We start from the raw sequence: 13,670 nt of genomic DNA, 5'->3' as shown, positions 1-13,670 counted from the left end.
GAAATCATATTTAAAGAAAAATTGCTCAGATTCCTTGGAATTAAAGAGCAAAGTTGAAATGGAAGGAATCCTCTGATGACCTCTAGAAAAAGATTCTCAAAGAAAAACTCCCAGGAAAGTTACAGTCCAGAACTCCTAGGTCAAGGAGAAAATGTTGCAAGAGAGAAAAATGAGCCAGAAAGATGGAACTCAAATGCCATGAATCCACAGTAAGAATCACCTAAAATCTAACAGTTACTACTATAAGTGGGGGAAGGTTTGGGCTGCGGTACTTCGGAAGGCAAAGGAGCTAGGATTACAGCAAAGATTAACCAGCAAAAAAAAAATGTGACCCTCCCCAGGGGGAGGGGGGTGGAGGGATGAGCATTTAAGGAAATCGAGGATTTGGGGAAGTCCAACCGGATCCCTTCTAAGGCACAAATATTGTCTTGATACTTAAATCAGGGAGAGCAAAAACAGAAAGACGCTGTAGACCAGTTTCCTTAGCCAGTATTGATACAAACATTTCCAATAACACCAGCAGAAGGATTATTGTGCCACAACATTTCACAAAGATAAGACACTATGACCAGGTTGGGTTTATACCAGGATTGCAGGACTGGGCCAATACTAGGAAAACGAACATAATTGACCAAATCAATAACAAAAACAGCAAAAGCATATGATGATGTCAGTAGATGTAAAGTATGCCCATGATGAGGTCCCAATAGCTTTTAGCATCACTGGCCAAGCTGCATCTTCTTTTACCTCAACCCTTCCCCCTCCTCCTTTCCCTACTGCTGTAAAGGCTACCACCTTCTTCCCAGATCTTCAGGTTCTCAACATAGCCATCATTCTGGATTCCTCACTTCCATCCCCCAGATCCAACATGGTGCCACAGTGGCCTGTCAGTTTCATGTGTGCAAGATCTTTTGTCATTTCACCTTTGCAGCGTATGTCACTGCCTTTCCTTCCTCCGATACTTGCCCAACCCTGGTGCAGGACCTTATCACCTCACACCTGGATGGACCCCAGTCACAGTTCCAGAGCAGTCACGGGCCAGGAGAGTAGCAAACACCTCTCCTTAGATCATACCCCTTGGAAGAATAGAAAGCTTACAGATCCCCCCAGAGCTAGCTCAGAAAACAACTACAGAAAAAACTTGAAGCTTGGGACAGTGACCCTGACACCCTGGGAGCAGAATCCAACATTAATATAAAACTAAAAATCAAGAAACAGGCTGGAAAAATGAGCAACCACCAACAAAAAAAAGGTCCTGACCACAGAAAGTTAATCTGGTGACAGGGAAGATCAAAACATAAACTCAGAAGACAATAAAGACAAAGCCTCAGGGAAAAATACGAATTGGTCTCCAGCTGTAGAAGAGCTCAAAAAGGATTTTAAAAATCAGAAAGATAGAAGAAAAACCCCAAATGAGAATGATACAAGAAAATCAAGAAAGCAGTCAGCAGCTTGATAAAAGAGGCACGTGTGCGTGCACCCCCTGTCCCTCCCCCGACACAAATAATGAAGAAACTAACACCTTAAATAACCAGGATAGCCAAATGATAAAATAGACACACAAATCCAGTAAAGAGAAAAATGCCTTAAAAATCAGAATTGGTCATATGGGAAGGGAGGTACAAAAGCTCACTGAAGAAAGTAATTCCTTAAAAGTTAGAACTGGGTAAGTGGAAGCTAATGACACCATGAAGCATCAAGAAAAAATAAAATCAAAAGAATGGAAAAAATAGAAGAAAATGTGTTATATCCTATTGGAAAGATAGCTAACCTGGAAAGCAAAGGAAAGATAGTTTAAGAATTATTAGACTACCTGAAAGCCATGACGAAAAAAAAAATGACCTGTACATCATATTTCAGAAATTACCAAGAAAAACTGCCTTGATATTCTAGAACCAGAGAGTAAAATAGAAATTGAAAGAATCCACTGATCATCTCCTGAAAGATATCTAATATGAAAATTTCCAGGAATAGTATAGCCAAATTCCAGAGCTTCCAGGTCAAGGAGAAAATAATTTGAAGAACCAGAAAGAAACAATTTACACAAGCCATAGTCAGGATAACACAAGATTTAGCAGTTTAAGGGCTTGGAATATCATATTCCAGAAGGCAAAGGAGCTGGGATTACAATCAAGAATTACCTACCCAGCAAGACTTGAGTATAATCCTTCAATGAGAAAATGGATATTCAGTGAAAGAGGACTTTCAAGCATTACTGATAAAAAGACCAGAACTGAACAGAATACTTGACATTTTACAAGACTCAAAAGAAGCATAAAAAGGTAAACCAGAAAGGACAATTCCTAATAATCTTATTTTTATTACAGCAGTTAGAAGGAGTCCACATAGAGGGCACAGGTGGGAGCTGAATATGATGGGATGATTATCTTAAAAAAGAAAATCAAAGGGTGAAGAAGGTATGCACTGGAAAAAGAGGAAAGGAGAGTTGGATGGGGTAAACTATCTCACTCCTTTCCTCAGCTGCTGCTTCTGTCCTCCATATCCTGTGGATCTGCGTCCCTGTCTAAGGAGTCACAGACTTGGAGCACCAAGAAGGGGCTCCTGACAGCTCTCCTGACATGCATGGTCTGGGGAATTCCTCAGTCACACGTCCCTGTCCCACACAGAACAGACTCCAGCCTTCCATGTGCTTTTCACAGCTGTGCCCTTTGGAATTCTTTTCCCATGAGGAACAAACCCTCCTTTATTCCAGACCTCTTTTTCTAACATGCCCTCCATCCATGAGCCCTCATTGAGAGCTGACTCCCCTGAGACAGCACTTCATCCTTGTCCATTAATAGCACTGGCTGTACTTCCATAGTTATTCTGGAAGGGGAGTCTGAACATTGCTACTTCTAGACTGCCTTTCCCATCATCAATATCCTTCCCCCCATCCCCCATCTCAATTATGGTGGCTGTGGTGCACTGGTCCTCGGGTTACCTACTTTCCTTTCTCAAGAAAGTCAGCCCTTGGCTCACCATCTCCCCTTTCCTCCACATCTCCTACCCTCACTAGGAGAATTGAGGATCCGTATGGATGCTCTCAAGCCCCCTAAATTCCCATTTCTTACCCTCCCTAAATCTCAGGACTTTCTCCCACATTTCTAATTCAGCCACACACAAGGAATGTTCTGTGCTGGACCTCACCATTGCTATTACGTGTCTGCTTCCTTAATCAGTGGCCCTAACATCCCTTATCTGACCTCATCTTCTTTGGACACTCCACCCTTCCTCACTCATCATTCACCCTCATCAAGACCTCCGATCCCAACACCCCTTTGTACTTCTCAGGCTATCTCCCCTGCTCTGACCTCCCTTTCCTACCTCAGCCTTATAGCTAGCCAATCCAGTTTTGCACCCTCCTTTGCCCCAGACCTCAGCCTTAGATTATTCCCAACTTCCGCTTCCTCTCATATTTACATCCTGCTTGATAGAACTAGAGGAAGTCCCACAACTGTACTGACCGGTACATTATAAACCCAGCAAGGTGGTCCTTCTCATATTCCCTGCCCCTATCTTGTTCCCCACAGAAATAGTTCCAAGCCCTTCGTTTTTCTCCTGATACCTCCTACTCCCTCTTCTCTCCTCTTACTGAGAAAATGAAAGCTGTTCACCATGCACTCTCCTCTCCTTCTCTTCATCCCCAAATCCCTTGGCATCGCTCCCTATAGTTCCCTCTTTACCCCTAGTCGGAGACACTCCTCCTTGCCAAGGGCACACCTCCAAATCTTCCTTTGATCCCATTCCCTCCAGCAGAATGCCACTTCAGTTCCCTTCTCTGTCTCCTTCAGTCATGCAGCAGATTCCCCTATTCTTTTTTCCCCAAAATTTACTAATTTATTTGTTTTCAGTTTTCAACACCTCCCCCCCCCCCATTCTTTAAAAGGAAAAAAAAATTTCAGACTGACTTGAGGCAAGCAAAATTGTAGACACAATTGTTGGCAGAGACAATTTTGTCCAGGGCAAAATAGCATTTATTAACAGTAATGTGTAAAACGTTACTAAAATAGGTCACATTGGCCATCAAAGCGAAAAAGCCAGGGAGCTGAGCATGATCAAATGATTAGGTTCACAATAATAAATAACTTGGGTCAGTGGCCTCTCAAAATGATCAAAGATCCTGAGTGTGGGCTCCACAGAGTCTTAAACCTAGGTATATCTTTCTTCTGATTGGCCTGACAGAACACCATTTGGACCTCCCTGGCAAAGGTAAGACAATCCCAATTGGTGAACATTTTAATGAGCCTGTGAGCTCCTCCCCCTTCCTTCCTCTTTGGGAGATGGGAGTCTGCAGCTGAGGAAAATGGGCTAGGCTTTAGGTGTGGATAATCACCCCCCTCTCCGGCAATTAAAGAATGTTCATTGCTTTGTGGGGTGGCTAGGTGGTGCCATAGTGCATAGAACACCAGGCTTAGGATCAGCAAGACTCATTCTGAGTTCAAATCTGGGCAAGCCACTTAACCCTGTCTGCCTTAGTTTCCACATCTGTCAAGTGAGCTGGAGAAGAAAATGGCAAACCGCCCCAGCACGTCTGCCAAGAAAACTGCAAATGGGATCATCAAGAGTCAGGTACAACTGAACAACAAATTACTTTATGGGATGCAACTTCCTCTAGCAATCTTGACTAGAAAAACAAAACTGCCCCAGTCAAGTTCTCCTTGGTTTGGCCTCTCCTTGGGGACCCGAGTGCCCTAATTTTTGACAAGGAGACAGATGAACAGAAGAGTTGTCCCCTGGGGAGGCTGGTCCTGTGTCTATATGTAAATAGAGGCAGGGGTCCTGTGTTAGCAGACAAGTGTCCCAAGGGCTTGACATATTACTTGGCTATGCTTTGTGAGCTAAACCAAGAGATGGGGTTTGGACAAAATGGGGAAAAGAATGGATTACATAGTAATATTAATGACCAGATTATTGATTTTCCTCCTGCTTAAGCTATCACCCTCTATTGCTCCCAGTGCCTCCTCAGGTTCCCCTCGGCTTGGGAGTGCTAACACCCTGAGCTCTGTCACAGAAAACACTTTGCCATCTTGGCTAGACTCACTCTAATGACCAGTAGCACATGATTTGGGAGCAGCTGGGTTGGGAGGGAGTGTGGATCTGGCCAGGGTTCTGGTCCTGGGACAGCAGAGAGGAGGCCCCTAGCCATGGGCTTCCAGCTCTGTCAATACTGGGTCAGGCTTTTAGTTGTACCAGAAGGGAGGAGGTGGTGGAGCTGGGAGGAGAGAACAACCCCCAGCCTCCTTGCTGCCTGCTTCCTGTTTAATTCGCTTTGACTCCAGCTGCTGATCTTCTGGAACAGGAGATCTGATGGGGACCGCTCCAGAGTTCTTGCGCCCTAGAGTATATTCATTGAGCTTTGGACTCAGGCTTGTTGCAGGGAAGGTGTGTGTGTGGCAGGGGCAGTCTGCACCTGTGATGTCACCAGGGACTCCCCTCTCTGATGCAAAGCAGGATATCATTCAAGTCACATTCTTTGAGAGTTGCTAGAGGTGGGATTTGTCTTGGATCAAGTATGAATCCAGGGCAGAACATGAATGGAAAGGCACTTATTTAGTGCTTACTGTACACTAGGCAGGCACTGGGCTGAGTTCTGGAGACAACAAAGATAGTCTCTGTCTTCAAGGAGTGATAGTCTAACTAAGGAACATAACATTCTGGCTGGGAGGTGACTGGGAGGAGCTTTGTCCTGGGCATGTGGGAAACTGCCTGAAGGAGAACCTAGGTCCAGATGACTGAACGGGATGGGAGTTTGGGGTCAGCTGGGGGAGCAGGAGAGTCACTGGCTAGCTGGCAAGCTCTGCTCCTAGGCTGCACTCTGCTATCACTGGAGGGTTCTTTGCTCAGGGCTGGGACTGGGGAAGGGAAGAGGCTGGAGGATGAGGGGAGCTCTCCCTGGCTGCCTCCAGGTCCTCTGTGCCTCCTCCACACAAGCTGCCATCAAGCAGGGACATCAGAAATGGCAGATCCTGTGGTTCTGAGTGCTGGAAGCTCATCCCAAATGGAGGTCTTCTTCAGGCAGAGCTGTGGTGGGGGTGAGGTTGCCTGGCAACAGCATCAGAGATTCCTGGTTCAACCTGCTACATTCTGGTCCCAGCTGCTGCTTCAAGGATAGGCTGGCTGAGATAAGGCCACCCAGGGTACAGGGCTCTTGAGAACCTACTCTAGCCAGCAGCAAAGCTTGCTGGGAAGCTTTGCTTTTGGTCAGGATTATCTGGAAAAGAGCAGCTAGGTGTCACAGTGGATAGAGGGCCTGGCCTGGAGTCAGGAAGACCTCAGTTCAAATCCAGCCCCAGACATTTACTAGCTGAGTGACTCTGGGCAAGTCACTTCACCATGTTTGCCCCAGTTTCCTCATCTGGTAAAGGAAACGGCAAACCACTCCAGTCTCTTTGCCAAGAAAACCCCAAATGAGGTCACAAAGTCAGGCACTGAGCAAGAACAAATCTGGAGAAGGGTTTAAGGGTCTTGCATTGACTGGTTTGGACTCCCACCTCAGAGGCATGTGGGTTGTTCTGTATCCATTTTAAGGGGATGCCCATATGTTCAAGGTAGGGGGAAGGGCTGGGGGCTCTTTCTGCAGGGATTTCTCTAGAATCTCCACTTTTTTCTGGAATCCCTCTCATTGCAAAGAGCTGAGTCCCCAGAGTCTGCTACTTCTACTGAGGGTACCAGGGATAATCTTGCTGCTCACCAACCCCCACTAATGTGTTTCCTATGGATGATTGGTCAACATGCAACTAGCTTTAAGCAAAGAGCATTTATTAAGCAAGTACGGTTGGTACAAAACATCTTCCACACACTGGAGGAACAATCTCCTGTTACACACACAAGGCAGAGTGGGCAGCAACTTATAGTAAAAAACAAAATGATAGTGAGGAAAAGTGCATGGGGCTCAGAGTTCTCATGAGGTTTCCCTCCACTGAAGCAGCTTAATTCTGGTTCTGAATTCCCTTTGATAGCATTTTCCCCATCTCCTGTATGTGGCTGCTCTGCCTATATTTGCATGTCGTTCTCCCCTACTAGACTGTGAGCTTCTTGAGGTTCCAGGGGCCCCTTCCCTGGAATGAATGGTCTCACACTGAAAGCACAAACAGTGGATGCAGGAGTCCATATCTCTGCTGCCACTTTGCTTCAGGACCTTGGACACTGATTCCCTCAGCCTTCCACAAAATCTGAAGGGAAGCTTGCTCCTGGATTTCAAGCTGCTGTTATTTCAAACCCCAAAACTGCATTCTGTCCTTTATTCAGTTGTCAGACTGATCTTCCTAAAGCACAGGTCTGATCACATCATGCCCCTGTTCTAGAAACCACACCTGCTCCATATTATATCCAGGATCAAATATTCAAAGCCTTTCACAACCCAACCCCTCCTCCTCACCATTCCCCCTTACCCTCCAGTGATTCTGGCTGCCTTGATTTTCCTTAAACAAGACATTTTCACCAGCTGTCCCTCATGCCTGGAATTTCCTTCCCTCTCTCCTCTCCTTCCTGGCTTCCCTAGCTTCTCTTGAGTCCCATCTAAACCAGCACTGGGACACGGCAATGAGTCAGGGGGCACAGGCTGCCTTCAGCCCCAAAGAACCTCATCATTCCCCACCATCCACTCCTTGGTCCTTTTCTAAGGGCCTTGGGCAGCAACAACAGTGAGCTGTTCTGTTGTGCCAGATGCAGGGGCCCCCTCATTTCTTCCTTGGTCTGGCCCAGTCTTTCAGCCTACTGAGTTCTCACTGAATTTGGATTCAATACGCTGAATTAGTTACTTGTCCTTCTGAGCTGTGTGTCATCTGCACATGCAGTGAGAATGCCAACTGTCTTTTTATCTGTTGGGGTTTTCACCCTGAGACCCTGACCCTGAAGGGGGTCTGTGGAGAGACTTCAGGGGATCAGTCAACTTGGATGGGAAAACCCTAAGTTGTCACTTTCGCTGGCCTCTAACTGAAATTGGGCTCACACTTCACTAGCTGGTTGATGAAAGGGTCCCAGGCCCAGCACAGCTATCTGATGACATCCCGCTAGGCTGACAATGAACTGGCAGTGATTTTCTTTTTGAGTTAAAAAGGTAAAAGGCCTTTCAACTTGTTCCAATGTTGACTGCGTTGTCATCTAGTCCATAGCTCATTGTTCTAAAAGAATCCCCTGGGGTTTGCATGGAGCTAGGACTGTGCTGTGACCACTTCCCAGAAAGAGGTGGGCTTTTACATAACCCCAAGCCTCTCACTGAACCCCAGAGGGGAGGGGTGTTGCCCTCCCCACTTCCCCCCACAATTATGGGGCTATGTCAGAGAGGATGGGCCAATGACCATCAATGATTGCCCACTCAGACTTTAAAGGGAGAGGTCTGCCATTACCCTCTTCTGACTGTGCCTTGACAGGTCCCCTCTGGATTTCCCATATGATAGCAAAGGGGATTCTTCTCTTCCCCGCCCACCCCTCACCTGTGGCATTCTGGCAGCAGCTCGGAGGGGCCAGTGAGAGGGTGGGTTCGTCCAGGTGAGCCTGAGGCTGCCTTTTCAGGTCCCATGAGCCTCTCTTGCTTTGTTTCCACCTTGCTCAGCATGGGTGATCCAAGAGGGTTTATGAGATTTGTTTTTAAAGCTGTCTGCACCCACTGCTGCTACGTTTTCTCTTTCCAAGTTCATCGCTCAGCCAAAATTGCCCCTTCCAAAATTGCCACTAACTTTTTAATTACCCAGTCCTCAACCTCTCTGTAGTCTCTGACACTGCTGAACCAATCCCTCCTCCTGGACCCTCCTGCCACCCTGGCAGGAGTGCCACCCTGTAGCGGTCTAGCTGTTTGGAAAAACAGGACCCAGTTCTGGGGTGGGATTGGGTCAGAGTTGTCCAATGCCTGATGTTGCTTCTCAGCAACATACAAAGGGAAGGGTTTTTCTAGAGCAGTGGTCAGTTGGACCTTTAAGGTCTGAAAGGCTTTGGTCTGGTCTCCCCATTTTAAGGCTTGTGCATTGGGGTCTTTGACAGTCATATAGAGGCTAAGCAAAGACCCGAAACTGGGGATCCAGATTCGGTAGAATCCTGCCGTTCCCAACAAGGTGCACGGATGCCTTTTGTAGCAGGTTCGGAGACATTTCTTTGTGGTGTTAGCGAGTGCGAAGTGGGTTAGGGTCATGATCTGGCGGGTAACTGGGGCTTTAACAGGCGACGCTCTCTGGGTCTACAGGGTCAGAAATGCCCCCTCCGTCATCATGGGGTTCTTTTGATTCCAAAGAGGCCAGGGAGCTCCATGTTGGTAGCAGTTTAATCAATCATTACGACCAAGTACACAACAGCAGCCGTCTGGGGTGGCGGCCCAGCGCTCCCCCATGCAGAACCCCAAGCATCCCCGTGGTAATTGCGGGCAACAGACAAGGCGGGAGCAGCCGGACAGCGCATCGCGGGCGGCTTAGCGTGGGAGCCGGACCGTCAGGCCCCCGGACAGCCGCATGGACTCTGCATCGATCACGTCCGGCGGCCACGCAGGGGTCACCGTGAGTGTGTGACATGTTTGTGGCTAAGTTAGGGTGTGGGACGGGCTCCCCCTTTCACAGTGTTTAACTCTTCAGGCTGTTCCCCGATCAGGAGCCGCTGCGGCCAGGAGGGATGGCCAAGGAGGATGGACAGGGGGGATGGGCAGGGAGGATGACAAGGGGGGATGGCCAGGGAGGATGACCAGGGGGGATGATCAGGAAAGATGGCCAGGGGGGATGACCAGGGGGGATGGGCAGGGAGGATGGGCAGGGGGGATGATCAGGGAGGATGGCCGGGGAGGATGGCCGGTGGGGATGGCCAGGAGGGATGGGCAGTGGGGATGATCAGGGAGGATGGCCGGGGAGGATGGCCGGTGGGGATGGCCAGGAGGGATGGGCAGGGAGGATGACCAGGGGGGATGGCCGGGGGGATGGGCAGGGAGGATGACCAGGGGGGATGGCCAGGGGAGATGATCAGGAAAGATGGCCAGGGGGGATGACCAGGGGAGATGATCAGGAAAGATGGCCAGGGGGGATGACCAGGGGGGATGGCCAGGAGGGATGGGCAGGGAGGATGACCAGGGGGGATGGCCGGGGGGATGGGCAGGGAGGATGACCAGGGGGGATGGCCAGGGGAGATGATCAGGAAAGATGGCCAGGGGGGATGACCAGGGAGGATGGGCAAGGAGGATGGACAGGGGGGATGGGCAGGGAGGATGACGAGGGGGGATGGCTGGGGGGATGGGCAGGGAGGATGACCAGGGGGGATGGCCAGGGGAGATGATCAGGAAAGATGGCCAGGGGGGATGACCAGGGGGGATGGGCAGGGAGGATGGGCAAGGAGGATGGGCAGGGGGGATGATCAGGAAAGATGGCCAGGGGGGATGGCCAGGGGGGATGGGCAGGGGGGATGATCAGGAAAGATGGGCAGGGGGGATGACCAGGGGGGATGGGCAGGGGGGATGATCAGGAAAGATGGGCAGGGGGGATGACCAGGGGGGATGGGCAGGGAGGATGGGCAAGGAGGATGGCCGGGGGGATGGGCAGGGAGGATGACCAGGGGGGATGGCCAGGGAGGATGACCAGGGGGGATGGCCAGGGGAGATGATCAGGAAAGATGGCCAGGGGGGATGACCAGGGGGGATGGGCAGGGAGGAGCACGGTCACCCTCGGGCGGAGCCGGACCATCTCAGAACCCCGGGGAGGACCGCCCCTGCTGGGGCTCGGCTTCCCTGGGGGGTCCGTTCAGAAGCCAAAATGGACTGGGCCTCCTTACCAAGCCCCCGGCAAGAGAGCCCCAGAACCGAGGTTGCAAGGCCCGGGCAGGGCGGCTCCGAGGCTTCTGGACCCGGGATGGGGGCACTGCCAGGCACTGGCTCCATGGGACCCTGGCGCCTGACCCAGGGGTCCACTTCCTCCCGAACTGTGGGGAGAACTAGGCCCCCTGGTGCCAACCAGGGAGCGGGGCAGGGGCGGGACGGGAAAGGAGAGAATGCCCAGGGCAGGCGGCCGCTGCCCTCGAAGAAAGCCAGTGGTCTTATCTGGGTTTGGCTACGGGGAGGGAGGGGTGTGGGGGCAGGGGGGCACGGGGGGCCCCCGGCTGGTCCCGGGATCCCTGGGGGATCAGCCCCCTGCGGGGTCAGGCCCGGGGCTCCCGGAGAGATCGATCCCCGCGTCAGGCCCAACTGGAGCCCGGAAGGGGCCCGGGCCCTCGCCGCCGGGGTCCCCGGGAAGGCCTGACAGGGCAGAGGCCCGGGCTTCGGGGGGCGGCCCCGGGGGCGGGTCCCGGCTGTCCGCAGCCCGCCGCGGGCGCTTCTCCTGGGCCCAGAGACGCTCATTTACCGAGCAGGAGAGACCAGGAGCGGCCGGCGGAAAGACGCGGTGGCCCATGACCCCGGAAGAGCCGAGAAGGACCCGGGGCGCGCCCTGAAACGGCGATGCTAATTATATGTTAATGAGCCTAGAGGCCGGAACGCGAGTGTACGGTCAATTTCCTGCTGGAGCTGGACTTTCATTGGCCAGCTGGTTTCCCTGAGGCTCACGTGGGAGGGCGTGTTTATCGCTCACGGCAGGAAGACTTCCGCTGACGTCACCATAGGGACGCTTGGGGGGAGGGGGAGGATTGGAATTCAGGATTCTGATTCGACTGCAGGGGTCAGCCCTGTGCCACGTGGGCTGCTGTAAAAGGTCACGGTTCTGCTCCGGCCCTTTAAAGAGATTTTTTTAAAAAGCCTAACCCTCCCAAGGTCCTCGTCACTGCGTAGACGCCACGGCGCAGCCGCGGCACGTCCAGGAGAGGAGGGGCGAGCTAAGGGAGAAGTCACGTGACTTTCTTACCCAGGCGCCTTCACCCTTCGGCTCCACCGCCTCCCTACGGCGTCGTGCTGCGATTGGTCCGCCTCTCCTCGGCGTCGCGCTACGATTGGCCTTCTGTCGTCGGTGAGGGGGCGGGGCATCCGAGTGCCCCCTCCCGCCGTGGGCCCTGGGCGCCGTCGCTCTCGGGCGTTGTCATAGCGCCCTGGGGAGGCCCCGCTCACGGCCTTCTCTCATTGGCCGGCTGGCAGGCTCGGCCTGTCCGTCAGGGCCGCCCCGGCGCGCGGCCCCGCCCCCGCCCCGCCCCGCGCCGGCGCGTCCTTCCCGAGGCCCTGCCCCCGTCCCCCGCCTCCGCCCCGGCCCGGCTCCCTCTGCCTCAGCCTCCGCCCCGGCCCCGCGTCCGTGCCTGTCCCTCCGCCCGTCAGGCCCTGCGCCCGCGCCCGGCCAAGGCAGCATGAAAGTGACGGTAGACTTCGAGGAGTGTCTCAAGGACTCGCCTCGCTTCCGGTGAGACCCCCGCCCCAGGGAGGGGGGGCTCAGAGGAGGGAGGGGGAGGGGGCCGCCGCCGAACGGGGCGGGGGGAGGGGGCGGGGCCGCTGCTGTCAGGCTCCCCTCCCCCCGCGCCTGCGCCGTAAGGAGGACCGGGGTGGGGGAGGGGAGCGGCGTTTGGGGTGGGGGGCGGAAGGTTGGCTCCCAGGGCTCCTGGCGGATCTGGGGGGGGGGGCCTGGAGGGCCCTGGACCGCAGCCGGGTGAGGGAGCGGCCTCCCTTTGACCCCGGGAATCCCAGCGCTCCCTTTTTGGGGTGCCCCACAGAGCGGGGCGCCCTCCTCCCGTGCCCTCGTGGGTCCGCCCCCCACACACCCCGGGTCCTCTTGGGGGCCCTGGCACCGCTGCGCCTGGCAGTGCCCCCCCTCCTCGGGAACTGGCGGTGTAAACCGCTGCCCCTCGGGGCCGGCCCTCGGGGTGACTCCGCCGCGGACTTGGGAGGGGGTGCCCCTGTGGTCGGCTTGTTCCACCCGAGAGCGGGACGCAAGCTTGCTTCTTGGGCTGGCGGGGAAGGTGAAGCGGGCGGCCCGGGGCACACTCCCGGAGGTGGGAAATAGTCGTTGGCAGCAGGCGGGCCTTCGTGAAGAGATGGGAGCCCCGCCGTGGCTGCCCTGCGCTGACCGGGCGGGCCAGGCTGGGGGGGAGGGGGGGGTCCGGGGCACGCGTGGGTGGCCAGCCAGGTGGAGGCTGATGGCAGGCCTTGTTCCCTTGAGTGGTGTTCGTGGTTAGTCTCGTCTCGGCCGCAGCGTGAAGTTCCCTGTTTCCGCCTGAACAGGCTGGGTCTTGTGTTTGCGTGGAGCTTTCCGAGGTCCCGGAGAGCCGGACCGAGGACTGACCGGCTGGGCCTGGCGAGGTCGGGCGGGTCCGCGGCTGCCCCGAGAGGGGCTCCGAGAGAGCCGCCTTTGGCCCCGGGCTCGGGCCCCCCGGAGCTGGGCCCCCCCCCCCGGAGCTAGGCCCCCCCGGAGCCGGGCTCGCTGGGCTCGGGCCCCCCCCCGGAGCCGGGCCCCCCCCGGAGCCGGGCCCCCCCCGGAGCCGGGCCCCCCCCGGAGCTGGGCCCCCCCCCCCGGAGCCGGCCCCCCCCCCCGGAGCTGGGCTCGCTGGGCTCGGGCCCCCCCCGGAGCCGGGCCCCCCCCCGGAGCCGGGCCCCCCCCCGGAGCTGGGCCCCCCCCGGAGCCGGCCCCCCCCCCCCGGAGCCGGGCTCGCTGGGCTCGGGCCCCCCCCAGAGCTGGGCGCCCCCGGAGCCGGGCCCCCCCCCGGAGCCGGGCCCCCCCCCCGGAGCCGGGCCCCCCCCCGGAGCTGGGCCCCCCCCGGAGCTGGGCCCCCCCCGGAGCCGGCCCCCCCCCCCC

At 54.8% G+C, this 13,670-nt stretch overlaps 1 protein-coding gene across 1 annotated transcript in view; it reads left to right on the top strand.

The window, feature by feature from the left end:
- The first annotated feature begins 11,908 nt into the window (after nt 1–11,908).
- ACAP2 (ArfGAP with coiled-coil, ankyrin repeat and PH domains 2) overlaps nt 11,909–13,670 on the top strand; it is a 125,514-nt gene continuing 123,752 nt past the window's right edge. Inside the window, exon 1 of the mRNA XM_072618919.1 lies at nt 11,909–12,284. Within this exon, the coding sequence (XP_072475020.1) occupies nt 12,232–12,284 (53 nt within the window). The 5' untranslated portion in view covers nt 11,909–12,231. The remainder of the gene's footprint in view (nt 12,285–13,670) is intronic.

Source organism: Notamacropus eugenii, chromosome 6, assembly GCF_028372415.1.
Source record: "Notamacropus eugenii isolate mMacEug1 chromosome 6, mMacEug1.pri_v2, whole genome shotgun sequence".
In the NCBI taxonomy this organism is placed as follows: domain Eukaryota; kingdom Metazoa; phylum Chordata; class Mammalia; order Diprotodontia; family Macropodidae; genus Notamacropus; species Notamacropus eugenii.
Note: the sequence above shows the minus strand (reverse complement) of the source record. Positions and strands in the feature narration are given on the sequence as shown.